At 35.6% G+C, this 19,254-nt stretch overlaps 1 protein-coding gene across 5 annotated transcripts in view; it reads left to right on the top strand.

Annotated features, from left to right (window-relative positions):
• LOC105194927 (dopamine D2-like receptor) overlaps positions 1 to 19,254 on the top strand; it is a 255,190-nt gene that overhangs the window by 217,594 nt on the left and 18,342 nt on the right. For all 5 annotated transcript variants that reach the window (XM_039447829.1, XM_026136384.2, XM_026136383.2 and 2 more), the window contains exons 3-5: positions 11,857 to 11,966; positions 13,914 to 14,166; positions 17,092 to 17,192. In XM_039447829.1, the coding sequence (XP_039303763.1) occupies positions 11,857 to 11,966; positions 13,914 to 14,166; positions 17,092 to 17,192 (464 nt within the window). The remainder of the gene's footprint in view (positions 1 to 11,856; positions 11,967 to 13,913; positions 14,167 to 17,091; positions 17,193 to 19,254) is intronic.

The following is a 19,254-nucleotide window of genomic DNA, read 5'->3' as shown; positions in this document are numbered from 1 at the left end:
TTGTTGAGAAAAACAGACGGCATCCTTTTAGAGACACCTGTAGTATCTTCGTAGTACCTGTCAGCCATCAGTCGTCGGCGGTTCTGAAAGTAATTAATTTGCCGCACGACAAGATCGAAAGGCCAAAAAGCGTAACTTTAGCTACCTGCTTCGATCGATCATCCCTTCGCGCGGACGGTTTTACCTTGGTAATGCCATCTTCCTCGCCTTCTCCGCGGCCCGTCTGCTGTCGTCCTCCATCGCTCCCCGTACAAACCACCTATACCTCTCGATTGATTCCTGCTTGCACGAAAAGGTTTCATCCACCTAGAACAGATTCTCATACCTCTTATCGCTTCTCGCGTTTGGTTTGCCTCGCGACTTCTCTTTCGCCCAGTTCCATTTTCTCCTTCCCTACCTTCTCCTTCCCCTTCCTTACGCTTCCCCGGCCTTAGCACCTCCATCCATAAGTCTAACTTTGGTGATTATATCAATTCCGAATCAATTTTACCGACATCCTTCGCCATCCCTCCCCGTACCCCTGTCTCACTGCCGTCGCGTCATTGAATTACAAGGGGTGAATCGCTTCGAGTACTGCAGCCGCTCGATACGGGAATTAATGGGAGCGACGTTACCCATTTAAGCGCTCGATATGATAGCCGACGTCGATGGAAAATACGGTCACTGGAAAACTACGCTGCCTTCGGCATGTATCGCCCGATTCTATCTTGTCATTTTAATGTTTGCTATTATTCCTTCTCACTCGGATGACAATGCGGCATCACGGGCGTCGAGTCACTTTTCAAATGGCACGAAGGCATGTTCCATTTAACACTGCATTTCGATACAATTCTTGCACTGTGCAGTGGCAGCAGTGTAGAAATTTCCGATTTAATACGTAAGCGTTACATGAAAAAATTAAAGGTATATATATTGTATTATCGCGAGAAGCGATTTGTTTGTAGAAATCTTTATCCGCTTCTCTCATTGTTTGCTGGATTTTGTCTGTTTTCGTTTGGTCACTTCCGGCTTACTACCTTTCATTTTTGATAAAATCATACAGAATCCGCTATGTTGAAGATTTACACGTACAAGACAGATTTGTAAAAATTTGTTTCAATCACTTTATGTCACGCGGCATTATATTTACACGTTGAAATATTTTAACAGGATAATTCCATCAACAAGATCAAAAGTCAAGTGTTACATCTAGATAAAAAAATGTGTTTTGAAATCTGTGCGTTTCTGAAAAATTTGCAAGCTTGTCCACGCGAGAATCTACACATTTATCACAGATCATCCGGCGTTTCGCGGTGTACGTACACTAGCAAAAGAGGATTGGTAATAATAATCAAACGTAATAATTATCATCTACGTTTGATAACTTAGTGTTTTAGTAAAACAGTTTCAATCAAATATTTAGTATAAGATGATCCAATATTTAATAAGAGTTTGGTTGCTATTGTTATGTTTAATTATTATTAATACAATTATTAAATATCAATAAATATTTCACTATATTAAACAAACATTAAATTGAAATTATTTTATCAAAACTTGATTATTATTACTACTCTATTACTAATTCTTTTTTTTTAGCGGATTGATTTTATTTATTTACCAGTCGATGAATATGATTTATTCTATTTATTTACCGGTTGACAAATATGATCAATTCGAAAATACTATTGATTTTTTTAACGCAAGAGAGTTTTTCATTGATAGACTTCAAACACACAACTCTATCGGTGGAAGTAATTTCATTTTCGGGACAATCCTTCATATCAAGATAAAAGCCTCAATCCTTCAAATCGCGCTTATCGTCGTGCAGGATCGATGCAAACTAATATAATAGTCGGCCACATATACCGGCTGAAATCAATCGCTTGCATCTACGCACACATTGTGCACGTTAATATAATATCTATTACGCGTCAGCTTTATCCTACACATCATATCTATCATAAGCTCTGTTTTGATACGAATACTTTAATTGATTATTCGAGGCACAAAGAGAGAAAAGGAATTCCTCGCTAAAGTCTGAAATTCAATGGGAGAGAGAGAGAGAGAGAGAGAGAGAGAGAGAGAGAGAGAGAGAGAGAGAGAGAAAGAGAGTGAAAGAGAGTTTCCTCATTCGAAAAACAAAAAGATAATAGAATGCTACAATAGGCGCATCCTCGTGGAACAAATTAAATCGTGACTTTAAATGAAAAAAAGAAATGAATTTAATTTATACTTGTTACACGGCAAATAAAATTATTTTGATAATAACGTACTTATGCGCAATGTAACTTTTTGCTCTAATATTTCGCTCGTCTAAAAACGGCGAGGAACGGATAACATAATTTATTACATTGCCAAATGACAAAGTGGGATTAATTCCTCTCTAACGTATTGCTAGACAAAATCTAAGTGCATGGTGATTTTTTCACGCGTACAGAGTCCGCGGAAAATTAACAGGAGCATTGTCCGACTAGATTCTCGACATTCGTGCTCAACTATAGTCGAGTACCTCGTCCGTGTCCTTCATGTCTCGTACATTCTGTATGGCGAGTGCTCTGTATATATTCCAATAGGTCGATTGCGTTATGTACGACAATCGAGTACATTATATCGAGTGCATTAAAGTGAATGTACGATGATATAAATCCACCCTCTCGGCTTTCAGGCAGAAGGACTTGCCACAGTTTTCCTCACTCGCTCCTCGTTCCGTATCGTATTTTCACGATTTCCCCACCGCAAATACACCAAAGATACTATTAATTAATGACTGCCAAATTGATACCAGACTCGAGCGCGGATTGTCGTCTGTTGTAATCGTCGCAAGCATCCTGTGTGTGGCTTAATGTTCTATTGTCCGGCATATGCCATTGCTAACCATCTATTACTGTCTCCACTGTCTGCTACTCCACTTTGTGCTGTTGAGTATAGTATTCGCTCCCATGAGAGATGGGTCAACGTATACGCGAATATAATATCCGGATTACAATGGAACGCTGTGGAATTATTTTTCTAATTAATGCAAATCAAGTCAGAATAACAATGACAAAACGTGGTGTAGAAATGAAATTGATCTATAAATTCTATAACTGTTTCATGTTACATGACTCTTTTTTTTACACAATTTTGCGATGTGCCCGAGGTTTATCGTTAAAAAAAATTTCATCATCTTTACACAGATGCTGCTCGACGGCACAAAATGGCTCTGTTAGCAAGAACACACCTGAATCAGCGTTCTTCGCAGTGATGTAGCGAAATTCGATTGATACCACTGGGTTGCTGCACATCCAACGTTAGTCAAACACATGAATTTCTCATATTACCCTCTTGTCTAATTACATCACAATGCGCGAGGGTCGCAAGTGGCATGATCACGAATATGCACGTTAGGGAGGTTTCACCGAAAGTATCATTATCCACGATCCCATATCAAACTGATACAGGGTTTCGACTTCACGCAAATTGCATGCGATATAATTGCGAGCGATCAGTTGTGTTAACTGTCATTTTGCAATGTTTACTTTTATAAAGAATATTTCGATGAACAATTCTTATAATTATTTCTAAATTGCGCTAGGTTTATATCTGAAAAGTTGAAAATTCTTTTCTCCACATTTAATTTTTGGTCTTAAAAACATGCACATGATATTTTGAGAATGAATTCGTGGAAGGATATAGTTTCAAGGAATTAATTAATAGCGCGTACAAACAACAGAATACGAAAAGAAAAATATCAATTATAAATATTTTTATGCAGACATAATTTCTTCTCAATACTGTTAAATCTGCTTATAAAGGTTAACTTTGTGTAATAACCTGCAGTTTTGCTGTATGAATTTTTTTCTATGAAAAGATATTTTTAAACACAAAAAGATGAATCGCCTAGGGCCAGTCTCACCAACTTTGATTAATCTAATCGATCGATTAAGTTTATAAATTATTTACCAACGGCAAAATTTAGAACTGATCATAAACTAATTCTTTAATTATTTTAATTATTAAGTTAATTGTTAGTTTATAAATATTATGCTTTACTTAAGTAAATTATACAATTTGCAAAAGATGGACAAAGAAAACGAAATAGTACAATCAATTTTAAGTTTTGCAGTTGACTATTCTTAAATTCGATCGACCGATTAACCTAATTGGAGTCGGTGAGACTTTGACCCTTAATGTAAAATTATTACAAATGGTCGCTTTAAATTTTCGTTGCATTCAACATCTCGTTGAGTCAATTAAAACGTCAGTATGTTTGCTTTGACGAGGCGCCAGTGCGTAAACGTCAACATAATTTCTGCCGGGCACTATAATTATACGCAATGTCGCGTGCGTTATTCCTTCTGATTCGTGGCAGTATGTTGAACGAGGCAACATCTCGCCAAGCACGAAATTTGCTTGCGCATCTCTCTCTCTCTTTCTCTCTCTCTCTCTCTCTTGTCGAGGAGCGATTCACGCTGGTGTGCTTCCCAAATAGACACTTATTGTTAGTTAACGGTTGCGCTCGACGAATAGCGCAATTAACGTTACGCACGCATCTGTTCCTCCTCACGAAACTGCTCGTTTAACGCTCGCAATATCCATGATCTTCGGTACCGCGATTTGATTGCCATACTCAAATAGTGATTGCTAATGCCGCATTGAATAGCTTGCAGGAGACCCTGCAAACCGAGAACGTTATGGAGAAAAGAAAAAAAAAGTTGCTAGATTCTGGATCAACGGTACTTTGTATTAACGTTTATCACTATCTTAAATATTTCAAATGTCAATTTCCAATAAATATGACAAATAGATTGATTTTGTGTCTATGAATTATTTAAATTGTACAACTATAATTTACTGCTGCCAATATTTTTCAACACTTGAAGATATCGACAGATGTTTTGGGAAATAAATTAGATAATTAAATCGTTCTCGTATATAAATACAAATATTTTACACGATTAAAATGAAATACGTATTTTGAGAAAGACGTGTCTCATTGAATTTTGAGACACTAAGCTTAAAATATAAGCAAAGAAACGACATTAAATTTACGAATGACAGCTGGATATCAATATGCGCGAAGTCACATTCATATCATTTAGCGCCGTTTCTGAAAAATAAACGCTGAAACTGATGGACATGGTTTATTTGTTTTAAAGCAATTTATTCAGGAAACACCTCGCGGATTGTTTGCATAACACGAAAACGATTTATTCGGAAAGCTGATTTCGCTGCGCTGAACAATGTTTACGTCACGGTGAAAATGCACGGCCCAGAATGATACAAAACTTTTTCCGATAATCATTTCAATATAATAATTTTACTGCAAATCGCTGGAGATTCCGAGAGAGCGCCGTTCCCTTCACTCGTCCCTCTCTCGCTCCTCAGAGCGTGGAAAGAAGTTCGCGTATTCTACGGCCGAAGAATGTATAGATTGGAGTCGACGCGAATAACACAGCTTTTTTGCGACAGCAAAACGCGCTCTTATCGAGTTTGATGCGACATAAAGTTTGAAAAAGCGATGAATCTCGTGTGAGCCTAAAAGCGGGCAATGTGGGCAAGCGATTTTGACACATCGAACGGACGAAAACGCGCTTAAATTACTTTGGCCTACATGCTTCATTGACATCTTGGCCGCGATTCAACTGCGAACGAGGGCGAACACTGCGACATCCGGCAGCTTGGCCATGTTGGGATTTAAATGGCGGTAGGGCTAATTAATAGCACGCCATCGGAAATTTATTACGTCAACCGGTTACGTTTCAAAGGCGCACGCTCGCTCGGTGCACGGCCATCGTTGACAAACTTAACAAACTGCCGTCGACAAAACGGACTATGCCGGAAAGACTCGCATTTCAAGTGTGCTGCTAAATGCGGCGGCGACGGCGACGCGACAGAGTTACAAACTAACGAAACTTTGTGCTGACGAAGCCGCAAATACTTTCGTTGACGTGTAACAAAAAAAGTTTAATTTCACGGAGCTCACCGAAACAAAATTTGCGGCAGTTGAGACGGTTCTTTTCGCGTGGTAAAAAGACTCGCTAAATTCGCCGTGTCTTTTTTATTGCGAGCGCGTCGCGCGCAAAACCTGGCACACATCCTTCCTAAGGGCGGCTAAATTTCCGTAGTTCTCTGAAGAATCATTTCTGTTACTTCTAAGGGTCCAATGTTACATACTCATTTCGTGGAGGTTGAATTTTAATTTTTAATTATGAAGTCTCTGTCTCTCGAGTTAATTTAGCAAAAAGAATAATATAAACGAAGGTTCTAGTTTTATATTATAATATAACATTATGTTTTTCTCTTTCTCATTCTCACGTAGTGTTATTTATTTCAATCATACAAATATTTGTGTTTGATTTACAATAGGTATTTCATTTATAACGTATAAAATATAAAATCGCAGTCTAGCAGATGTAACCCCTTTTGCAATATGCCAGCTTTTTATAATCTTTACCTACATCTCTGGGACCTCTTTATATCATTATAAAATTTAATAACACCACATGGGATATAAACTATATTCTCGGGCGACAAAGTCAAGTAAAACTTGCCTCGATCAAATGTGGTAATGAGAAACGTGAAACGTCCCTCGAGAGGCACCATTATTGCCGTCTCCCATATATGACTCTATTCTGGGGAAATATATATCTCGATACGTTGTGTCGCGAAAACGAAATTCTCTGAGAAAGGGTACAGCTTTCCTATTTTCCATTATCGGAAAAGTATTATTTATTTCTATTACGGGTCACTCTTCTTTGCGGCATCATATTTCTATTTAATTGAATTTATTATTGCTAGAAATTATGACGCAACGTCCGGTGGACGTAGCGTCATAAACTACTTCGAACTATTCGTGAAAAGCACGTAATACAATTTGTTAACGCAACAAATATTTCAAATGATGTTTATCAATCCATCTCTGCCAAGTAAACACATTAGCATATAAATTGAATCGTTGAATGAAATGGACAAATTTTATTTTTAAAATTTCCCCTGAATATCTGCTGCAATTATATAAAAATAATTACCGACGTGAAAACCTATTTAGATTTGTTAAATATTTGTCATTGTAAATTTATCGATTAAATAATTAAGATTTATATAGAAGATAAATAATTCTGGTTTGACTGATACAGAAGCAGAATCGCGCAATAATTTGAAATTACATGGACAATTAAATAATTAATCAGGGTAAATAGCAAAACGCGATACGGGGGAAACAAGTTTCGCCGGGCTCGTGTGCAATTCGCGTGGCACACACGCATCGCATGCGGTCGGCTCTTTCGTCATTGAAACTCCGACACGCTCATAATGCAGACTTCATTAGCTCGTAAACACCGCGCGCGCTTATCATGCGGGCCCAGGTTAGAGCCCAATTATGAGCCCGATCGTAATCGAACGCGCAGCCGCGTTCGCTAAAAACACACAGGTGTACTCTTAGATGGAGATGCGCGCGTACGTGCGCTTTTACTTGCGAAAGCCAGTAGGGATATACTATATAGATATATATAAGCTGGCGTAACTCTCTGATAGGGCGTGTAACAAGGGAAGTTACGACGAGGGGCGATAATAATTACTTCGCTGTACGCCGCCACCGCCGCGAACGTTATCGGAAACTTAGTTTGCGCTAGTTTTTAAAGCAAAACAGTGCAACGCAGATTGCCAATAATTTACATCGCAGTAATATTTAAGAAATGAATCATGTGAGTTTTAAAAGTACTGAACAAATTACTCTTTTTAATACAGATAAACTGATCATTAATTATTATTAATTTATTTATGATATTTGTTAATAATTTCATTGATAATTTTCTCAAATTTTTAAAATAGAATAAATATGACACGATATGAAATAGTAAAAAGATAACAAAATAAATCGTTGTATACCTCTAATTAAAGAACAGCATAAATGTAAGTATATACAGTAACAATTATTATTTAATATGTAAGAATAAATAATAAAGCTGTCGTTTAAATTTATTGATCTTTAATATGTTAAATTAGAATGAAAGTTTTTTGTATATAATTAATATCACAAGTTATTACTGATTAAATATTATCATGAATATAGGTCGATGTTATTTTCATTTTGTAATTTTTAATTTATAAATAAATACACACAGGTACACATACTCTATCTCTCTCTATCTCTCTTCTTTCTCTCTTTTGCTTTCTTTCTGAAGCACGTGTACTTGTCATAAACATAATTAATATAGGATCAAATAATAAAATTTTAATTAGAATCGTAGATATAAAATTCATAAAGATGATATTATGTATTACAAAAAAATTGTTATTTTAATAACGCATTATTCAAAATAACGGAACCAATAAGTGTCGTTAAAATTATTGGGTGTGCTGTTGGCTTAGGGAAACATAAAGTTAGCAACCTCATAAAACGTATGTACAAGATAATTTAAGTTTTTCAGGAAACCGACGAAAATGAAGCTAACAAGCAGTCTGAAATATCGCAATAACTGCGATTCATGCCTGTATTATGGCACGTGGGAATACCTATATTAGACTCCGTACTAATGCATACCGCCGCGCCGTGTACGCCTAGCCGCGGAATATTATTCCGTATTCACGTATGCGTGTGTTTACCCGTGGAGCACATCCTGCACCGCATATATAACCAAGAGTTACAGAAGTGAAAATTTCCCGCTTCGTGCACGCTGCGGAAGCGCAATGCGTTCATATCATTTTTCTGGCCCTTTTACCCGAGAAAGAATACAAGGGGCGACATTACGCGTACAGATTGCACATATTTAAATGGTCTGAATAAAATTTCTCTGCTCTTCCGCTTTAAACTTGGATTTTCATCTTTTATACCTGCGTTTATACATTTTTTTTTCCACGGGGTTGAAACACGCGTAGAAGCCGCGATATAATTGCATACGTGGAATCCGACTCTCAAATGTTGCACTCATAAATGTTATTAGAAATTATTCAAGTTGTGTTACACGCTAACTATATTATACTGCATAATGAATGTGTATTTTACATAAAATATATTACTCTGGAAGTAATTCAATGAACATAAGAAACATTTTCAACAGCTAAAGTAACATTTATTAAGAGAAACTGCTCCCATAAAAAATAAAATAAAATTTTGTACAGTCATGCGAACGTTTTTTTTTACAAAAAAAGTATTAAGTTTGTGAGAACTTGAAAATAAAAATTATTTTGAAACGCAAAAAATGCAAGTGCCAATTTCGTTTAAAGCCTTGATGTCTATAATAAATTTATTACAGCGTTTTGTGATGTTCATCATCCAGTGTTTAGCATCAGTAATATTAAATTGTTTCTTAATTTAATTTGTGATATTACATATTTCAATTTTAGTTTAGGACTGTGTTTCAAAACTGACAAATATTTGTTGTGCAGTGACTGAAAACTCTAAAATTCACATAAATTCATCATTGGGCACCAAGACCTTATTTGATCAAAAATTAGTACTTTCTTTTTTTATTTCTGATATTTTTATCGGCCGATTTTCATTTATAAATGATTTTTTCCGCACATGTTATTAGCATGAACTTGTCGATTCTAGTACGTGCGATAGCATAGCTAGCAAGGATGAATTTCAAATGTACCTAAGTAATGGACAATTTCTTATCGAAGAAATTTCGGAGGATCCGTCTATGAGAAGGGAGACACAATCAACACGACACTTCCGAATTTTAATTAAATTTGCAAGTTCTGAAAATTACAAACTCGTCATTAACCTTTGACACTTCCATCGATGCGCGTTAGAAAATCTAATAGAAAGTACATGCGACCGAGGTGAGAATGCAATAAATCAATACGCGGTAAATTGTATGGAAATCGATGGAATAATCACATCTTGCCTCTGAAATATCCTATTATCTGACGGAGCTACTCACGCAAACATTTACGAGTGAAAACAGGCCTGCAGGGTGGAGACAGAAATGTGACCGAGTGTTTCAAACGGGTTTCGGCCGCCGGATATTTCGCACACGAGGCACGAACATTGCAAATAAATCAAGGCTCCTCTGGCTTCCGCTGTGGAGAATCCACGAGGGCAGCGAGTAGGTGCGCTTTCCTGAATGGGAAAAAGGGCAGAGCGACGCTGTGGTGGAGAAAACCGAGTACGGAATGTCGAAAAGGTGGTCTAGAGCTCATCTTTGAATTTATCGACTAAAATATTTAAATGTTAAATAATTCTTGTCTCGTTTTTCGAGCGATTCACGTTTTCGGTAAACATGGAGAATATCTCATTTTCTTAATAAAATCTTTCAATTTTAAATAATGAAGTCATATCTTACATTATTCTTTACGTTGCGTTTGCACAAACACAATTTTACCATGACGTATCTTTTTACAATAAAATAATTGTAATAAATATAACGCATATATCAATTTTTAATTGTATTTTAATACAAGATTATTTTTATGAAAAAAGATCAAATACATAATGTTATAATAAATTAGTTAGATTTTAAATCACTGTTTCCGCGATATATTTCTGCTCCAATTATCGAACGTCGTGTTTATGTTATACATGGGCAAATATGAATCTTGTTCGATCTATCGATTTGGTGCTGAATTCGCTCTTACTATGGTGTACACATTCAGCCGCGAGTGTGTGCAATAAACATGAGAAAACTTCATACGGAAATACGGAGCCAATCTTATCGGGCGAGATACATTTCGCGAGGCGCTGCGCATGGAGAAATCGAAATAAATAATCGACGTCGTAATGTAGACCATGACGATAAAACGCATTGCATATATTTCACTAACGCACGATGTAATCGGCGTACGGCAGACTGCGATCCGCTTGAAAAATGCATGTAGTCCTCGTTTGAAATTTGTTGGCAGCTGTGCACACAATGCTTGTCCAGCGATGTGCAAAATCGTTGTGCGACATACGTTTCGGTGCGCGCGTGATTTTCGGACGAGATTATTTCAATCTACGAGGAGATATAAATGGACGCTTTCGGAAAACGCACGAATGCGCCGAATCGACCGAAAGACCGATGATTATCGAGATAGAATTAAACTTCTGCGATACTGCTAAATGTAAAAAAAAAACACACATTTTTTGTCTCCGATTATCAATGGTTTAATGCGTATCATTCTTTATTGTATTATATATTATTACAGATTGTCTGAAGTATAATTTTTAAACACGAAATTGTTTCGAAATAAATAGCAATATAAAAACAAAATAATAAGCAATATAAAAACAGTTATTAAGTTTGTGATGTTTTAATAAACTAAATACATATAAATTTTCATTATTCAATATTTACACAGAGTAGATAGATTTTTGTACATACATTTTGCTGTAAATTTATTTATATTTTTGTGCTTTATCAAATTTTAAGATTTTTTAAATATATACCACTTGAACACACGTGATAGCAGTTTTAAGTCTGATCGTGTACTCACGTGTTGATTTTTATTTTAGATCATTTTCAGTTTCAGAATATAAAAATAGTAAAATATTAGGACATTTCGGATTTAATGTTTTTACTTCAACATTTGTGTGTACATCTGATTTGTACATGTCTTTAATTCTTCTTGAATCTTGATTTCATAATTGAATTTTCGTATTAGCATTTATATTAAAAGACATTCTCGCGTTATGGTGGAGAATACGAATATATTTTGAATAATAATGATAAATATAATACACATGATAAAAGGACTAGAAATGATACCTTTTATTTCTAAATATTTTCTAATATTAATAAAAATTTTTTACATTTATATTTTATTAATATAAAATGTTTTATAAAATTCTAATGACTAATGACAAAAATACAAATTTGCTATGTGCTTTATAATCGTAAGATAAATATGTAATTAATTGCAATTTTTGTAATATTTCTTTAAAATTAACATTTGTTTTTATCTTTTCAGGTGAACGGATCCTGGAGTTTACCCGGGTTTGTTTGTGATTTTTATATCGCAATGGATGTGACTTGCAGCACCAGCTCTATATTCAATCTCGTGGCTATTTCAATAGACAGGTAAACATCTTCCTTTCTTCTTCACGTTTTCCCTTCGTTTACACAAGAATCAAAACACTAATCTGGATGTACCGCTAGAAAATTCCTCTGGGATAACTCGCATTCCTCTGAATATTTAATACTCTGAAGATTAGCTTACAGAAATTATTCAATATCGACAAAATACAAATAATATTTCTGATAATATCGTTTCTGATAATAACAATATTCATGATAATATCATCTCTGATAATATGAAATTTAATAGGTCTTCATTATAAAACATGAAATAATTTTATTACGTGATATCGTTATCAAATTTTCAATCTTGTTAAATTTTTCGCGTGACTAATAAACCAAATTAATATCGTATAGAGATGCTTGCAATCTTCCACGTTTTCCCTTAAATTCCAATAATGGAGAACATTAATGTCCAAGCATGTGCTTTCGCCAGTTCTCGTAGTCGTAAAAGAGCCACCGGTGCTTACCGCGAAAGTTTGGAAATCAGGAAAAAGTGGGGTAGGCTGATTTTACTGGTTTACGTGCCTCGAATAGAACACGAGCAGAGATCGCACCTGCGCTCGCAAATGTAACTCGTTGATAGAAGAATTAGACATGCTGGTACGTTTAAATTGTTAGAAATATAATTTTTTAGATAATTTAGATAAACGAAGGCTTATGTACATCACGAATCAATAAAATTGATGAAAGAAGAATAAATAGTTGAAATTGGTATACATCGCTACGTGTGCTCGTGTCTATTGTTTTAAATATGTATATAATTATTTGTCATATTTTTTCTCGCTCTTTAGAAAAAAAGTAATCACGAAAAATTATAAAATCAAAATGCAATAGCATTAACAAATTAATTAGGCATTGCAATTTTAATGACAATAACATTATTGGTTTTGCACATTCCTCGGTATAATTCTTACAAAAAAAAAACATCGATCTCGCATATTTGTTGCAAGAATGTCGTTCCTTTAAAATTTAAAATACAGTCACCAGCTCTGTGCTCTCCTAAAAAAATATGTAAACTGGAAAAGTGCATATAGATTGCATGGTATTCATTTCGACTACATTTAATTGATTTTGTGTCGTTGAATTATGGATGAGAATAACGAAAACCTTTATTCCCCTTCCTCATGGCTTTCTTTGTTCCGGAACGATACAGTTGACGAGAGGTTTGTCAAATAGTAATTGATGACGTGTTGAATGAGAGATTAAAGTGTGCTCGATGATACGTATGACGAGAAATGCTGTGTACCGCCTTCATACTCGACTCTGCAGGAATAAATTGTTATTAGTTAAATCGTAATGAAAAACACGTAAATGGGCAAGTCACGTGTGCAGATAATTTTCCATTGGAAAGATTAATGATAGATTGCTGCAAGCGATTTCGAAAACTAAAAACATTTTGTGAGTGTTTTTGCAAAGAAACTTCGGGCTTTAAGATTGTTCTACGATATCTCTCTTTCGAACTTCGAAAATCCCGGACTACAATGCCTCGAAAATAGCCTTTTACGGCCTTTTCATTCCTTCATAGGAAGTTTATATATGATCAATCGCAGATTTTTGTGAACGATAAAAACGCGTATTTAAAGCAAATTTTTATAAAAAAAAACTATTTTTTTTAAATATTTTTAAAATAATGAATTTTTTAAAAAGCATTATCGATTATGTATCGCATATAATATATAGATTGATTTGAAATTCAAATTGTATAATATTTTATATATGCACACGCGTTTAAAATTTATTCTCGCTTTACGCGAAATAAATTTTGTCAAAAGCCACACAATCGATCGTAACCGTTGGGCACAACAAATACGTTAATCGTACGAGATGGGAAATTCTGAAGGATAGATGAGGCAAGAGCCGTTGGATCTGCATGTGCACGATTTCACGATATAATGCCCGTCGTGCGAGAGGGAATTGCAACGCACGCGAACCGATTTTGAATTGCAGATACATAGCGGTGACCCAGCCGATAAAGTACGCGAAGCACAAGAACAATAGAAGAGTATGGTTGACGATACTGTTGGTCTGGGCGATATCGGCCGCGATCGGCAGCCCGATTGTCCTAGGCTTGAATAACACTCCGGACCGGATCCCGGACGCATGTCTGTTCTACAATACGGATTTCATCATCTACTCGAGCCTGTCCAGCTTCTACATACCCTGCATCATCATGGTATTCCTTTACTACAATATATTCAAGGTGAGAGCGATGTGATTTTTTTGCGACAGTACATATTAACGCGCTGTAGGGTAAACACATACCTTTTTCGCTTATGAATCGAACTGAACGCTGTAAACTCTGAACGACACATGTAGGGTATGACTAATTTACCAATCGATGTGTCTACCAATCATTTTCATTCTTACACACATTTTCATCCCACGCTATAAAGTTTAAGGAAATTATCTTTTTTGTCTTATTTGAATGATTAAGTAAGACTTTCTTATTGCGCGCATACGTAGTAAATGAGAGTCAAAGTTTTCTCATTAGAGGTTGAGAAACGCTGGTATTAATAGGTCAAGCCGGCTAGCGGAAAATATAGGATCATACGGCTAATCGAAATTGCGTATTAAACGAACGCGTAGATTAAATAAACCGTCATTACCATCGCCAGTACAAATTGCGAACGACGTGAACAAATTTTGATGTAATGTAACCAAAAATCTGCAATTTAATAATCAAATTTCAAAACGCATATAATTGCGATTGATACGTTTTGCTATGTTTCGAACATTAGTTAGAAATTTAATGCTGCAATGAGATAAAATCTTAAATGAAAAGTTCGCGACATTAAAATTATCCGCGCGATGAATTTAAAAGCGTATGGCTTTTGTAATATAACCGCTGCACCGTGATTGCACACAAAGACCGCACAGTGAAATTTATTTCAAAGATTTTGCTCCAAAAGGAAATCGATGGCTGTCTTTGTAGCGGAATCGACGTACGCACGCGATGACAAGACGCAAAAGAAATTATCTCTGGCTCGATTACAAAAAGGCAAAAATTTTTATTCGTCTCTTTTATCTCTATGATTACTTCAGAAACGTGAACCGATCGCGAAATTGGCTGTACCATGAAAGGCAGCTTTTTTGTAAAGGCGAGTCCGTTGTCTTCGTAATTTAATTGTCACGTATGCGCTCTGCGTGCGGTATCGCTGAAATTAATCCGACTTTGTTGCCGACAGCACGGAATTCTTCAATACTATGTTTTGAAATTAAATTAGAAAAAGTGATATGACGAACCGTGATAAATAAATTAACGCATAACGGTCGACGAAACGTAGTCGACGTGAAATCGTATAACGCGATCGTATGAAAATATTGCATATTTCTAAAATCAAGCACGTGTTTAGACATAGAAATAAACAAAACTTACAAAATCAACTTCATTCAATCGCCATCGAATTCTTCGTGTGTTCGACATATTTATAGTAAAAATCGCGTTCAAATTTTATGCGATTAATCTCGGGCGCAGATGGAGCAAAGTGCACTGCGGTTTATACAGCGGTTGCTATCATATTGCGGTGGATCGTAAATACGGCTAGTTGGACAATTTCTGCGTTTGTAGCGTACGTAATATTTTGATTGGATTGTTAATTTCGTACTTGCGGCAATTGTACGCGCATAATACTGGACGCGAAATACCATAATAATATTGATATATAGCCTTTATATTTTCAATATGTTACCACGTCATTCGCGCGCGAGATTGTATCACCCCCCATATTGTATCACCCTCGCACCCTTTATAAAACCGGAGCGCGCATCATTGAAGGGCATCACTGTCAGTTGTAAATTTCTGCTGAACTTTCTGCGAAGCTTGTAAAAAGTGTAAAGAAAATAACTTTAGATGGAAAGCAGAATATTTCGGAGAACTTGAGTTTACGGAAGAAGGATCTAGTGAAATTTAAAAGAAATGGAGAACCGAATTTTATGTGCAACCCATGCACCTCTCTTTCTCTTCCTCTTTCTTTCATTTAAATGAAATCGATAGTCTTTTTTAGCTGAATCGACTCAAATACATGGCAATAAGATGCAAAGGAATTTCTTCTTCCATAATTAATGGCACCTTTTTTATCTTTGTGATTTGACTCTTCACGCAAATCATTGAAATAAGCTTGGCATTTCAATTGCTGAAGTATTAATAAATATTGTGCGCAAATAAAAGATATAAATATGAAAAAAATACAAACAGTTGTTCATTAGCTACCATATGCTATAATAATTTATTCTTTCAATGAGTCTTCACATTTTAGAGCAGCATTGTATTATTGCAAAAGGTAAAAAGACATAAGCTGGATTAAATTTATTTCGTGTTTATTTATCTATACTATAGAAAGAATTTATTATTTCTAGAAAAATAAAAATATTTTTTCAAGAAACGAGAGTATGGATATCGCGAAACAAACAGAGATGGAGTATTTAAAGCATTACAAACTATTATTCCTAAAACGTTTCACGTGTTTTCTTTACACTAATTCATTTATCTCATTATTTTGTATATAATTATGTATAATTATCAAAAAATTGACAGCTACGAGATATTTTACAATTTATCACAAAATATGACAGAATAAAATATAAAATATTTCGTAAACTATAATTTTTTTCAATAATTTTAATACTTAATTTACATAAAATTATTAGAAGAATCATATTATGTAACATAAATAAATCCATTTAAAAAAATGGCGATCTTCATATAACTTTAAAAGACCAATTTTCTTTGAAAATTAATTTTACTATTATTTGTCCCCTCTTCAGACCATACAATTTGCGTTTAAAACATTTTTTTGCTGTGATACACAGTTTCAGGAATTCAATTTGTAACGCTTCAAATGATTCACCCTATATAATCTTTTTTTTTAAACGAGAGGAACAAAAGCTTTTTTCGATGCAGTTAAATCAACAGCAAAATATTATAATGCCTCAGCAGCACGGAGATTTTCCCTCCGCAAAATTGTCGAAATAAATCTCGTTATCCGTAGATAGGTGCTCGATAACGCGTCTCGGGTGTTATCTACAGAAATCGCGCGCAAAGATTTATGCTATACGTTTACGCCGCGAGTTTGCGCTCCCTCGTCTGATTTACGTCACAATGTAGATTTTCAATTGACCGTTTCAGGCTCTACGAAACAGAGCGAAAAGGGCTCGTGCTAGCAAAAAACCGAATTTAGGCGATATAAAACCGGGAAGTATCATCGAGAATATCGCACACACGCGTAGGTGAGTACTTGGCTGTGTAAATCACACGTTAAATCTTTCAATATCGTCTGTTTGTACAGTAGAAGTTACAGCAAGGACGATTGATTTTTTTTTTTTTCAATTGTGTCTCGAAGGCATTTTTACATAAATTTATGCGCATATTTGATTTTGCGGTTAAATATTCTCTATTTAATCAAAATTTTATTTTTACATTAATCTCGAAATTACTTGCATAACAGTATTAAATCTTTGGTAAAGTAAACGTAATTTTCGTGGTTTTAATTTTGTAAATGTACCTTTTATTTATTGCAAAATAAATGGAAAATATATTATGCTGTATCTTTTACTAAAATTGATGTTTCGCATGTGACGCATGCAAATATTACACACACGTGCATTATATATATTGCCGTCTCTGCTTCCTTACTCTGATACATTTACATGCAATTTCGTAAAAAGAAAAAGTCGAGGGGAGTCTTAATACCCGGATTAAAATCCGGTTCAGAGAAGCACTAATATCTTATACAGATAAATCGGATTAAAAGTACGTTTCTGTTCTCTGATGCGGTATTTGTTTTGTGTCTTGCCGTTTAATCAATAATCTCAAGATACAAGAACAGCGCTTAGAAAAATTAAACGTGGTACAACTCTTGTAAATCTTTTACGTACACGTGTACTTACTTTTTTATGCATCCTTGAACCCCTTGCATTCTCGGTCCCCAATGTTCGTCCATAAATTCTTGAATTGTTAACTTTCCTTATGTCTCTCGATATTGTCTTCCCGATTTGTCTTTCTTTTAACCGCGCAACCAACTCGTTTTGTAAAATAAATTATTGGAAAGTGTGTTGTTTCTTAATTTTCTTATCTCGACATGAACAATTGCCATTTTACGGGTTACCTAAAAAATGTCCCGCCCGCAATACATAAATGTGTCATGTAATGTGTCAGGCAAATGTACCATTACGTTACCATCAACGTATGATACATTTACACACACGAACGTATATTATTTGCATAGAAGAATATTGTTTTTTTTTATATAAATCAATTTGCGGCTAGTGATGCGTGTCTTTACTACAAATTTTTCATAACAATTTCAAAACATTTATAATTTCTAAGCAATCACACGTATATAACTTATTTATTTAATTTAATAGTATCTCGACCAGAATTACTTTTTAATAAAAGCTTGTTGCAAAGATGTGCAACAAGAAGAAATTGAAAAGAGATTTAACGAGTAACGATCTTTCTCTCACAATTTCGCGAAAGGTAAATTATCTCGAAATTAAGGAAGAAAGCTCCGGTTGAGAAACGACATTATATAATAGCCGATTTAATCGGGATTGATTCGCGCGATTCGCGTGTCCGCAGACAAATCGTCCCGCGGGAAAATATCGCCGGTGAAAATTTATTCATTCGCCCCTTTTATACGACGTTATCCGAGCCATTTGCCGGCGTGATAAGCGCGAAGACAGGCTGCCGACACCTGGAACACGTCGGGCGCGCGATGCGCGACGATTCTTTTCAATTTTTGCGACCGCGTAAGACTCGCATTCCAACGAGACAATTTCTCGCGGAGATTGGCGCCAGCTGGCGCGGGCGCGAGCTGAGAGAGACGGGGGCGACCGAGGGTTAAGTCCCGAGCATCCCCGGATAATTCGCTTTTCTCGCACGCCTCCGCCTCGCACGTGCTTTCATTTCCGCCGTGCCGACGAGGGCAGCCTCGTCTTGAATAGCAAACTACTTGTACGCCGCTTAATCGCCGGCCTTTTTGTTTGCGTACTTTCCCAGGCATGCATCTCGTTACATCTTCCTTGTCCGCTCTTTTGCGTTGGAGCAAATGCAAATTGAATATTATCGGGAAAAATATTCTTTATTGACGTTTGACGTTCTACAATGGAAAGATGATGGCGCGTCAAGTAAGCTAATATGCGTAGGAAAAGTGAGTGGCATTAGAATGAGAATGTAGAGGAATAAGAGAAAGAATTCCTCTTTTTTATTTCGGATTATTATAATTTCATCTAATTAAGTGGAAATGTGTGCATTTATAATTGGACGTTACTCTGGTTTTAGAGATAAGTA

This window comes from Solenopsis invicta, chromosome 4 (assembly GCF_016802725.1).
Source record: "Solenopsis invicta isolate M01_SB chromosome 4, UNIL_Sinv_3.0, whole genome shotgun sequence".
NCBI classification, from domain to species: domain Eukaryota; kingdom Metazoa; phylum Arthropoda; class Insecta; order Hymenoptera; family Formicidae; genus Solenopsis; species Solenopsis invicta.
This window is presented reverse-complemented; position numbering and strand designations above follow the sequence as displayed.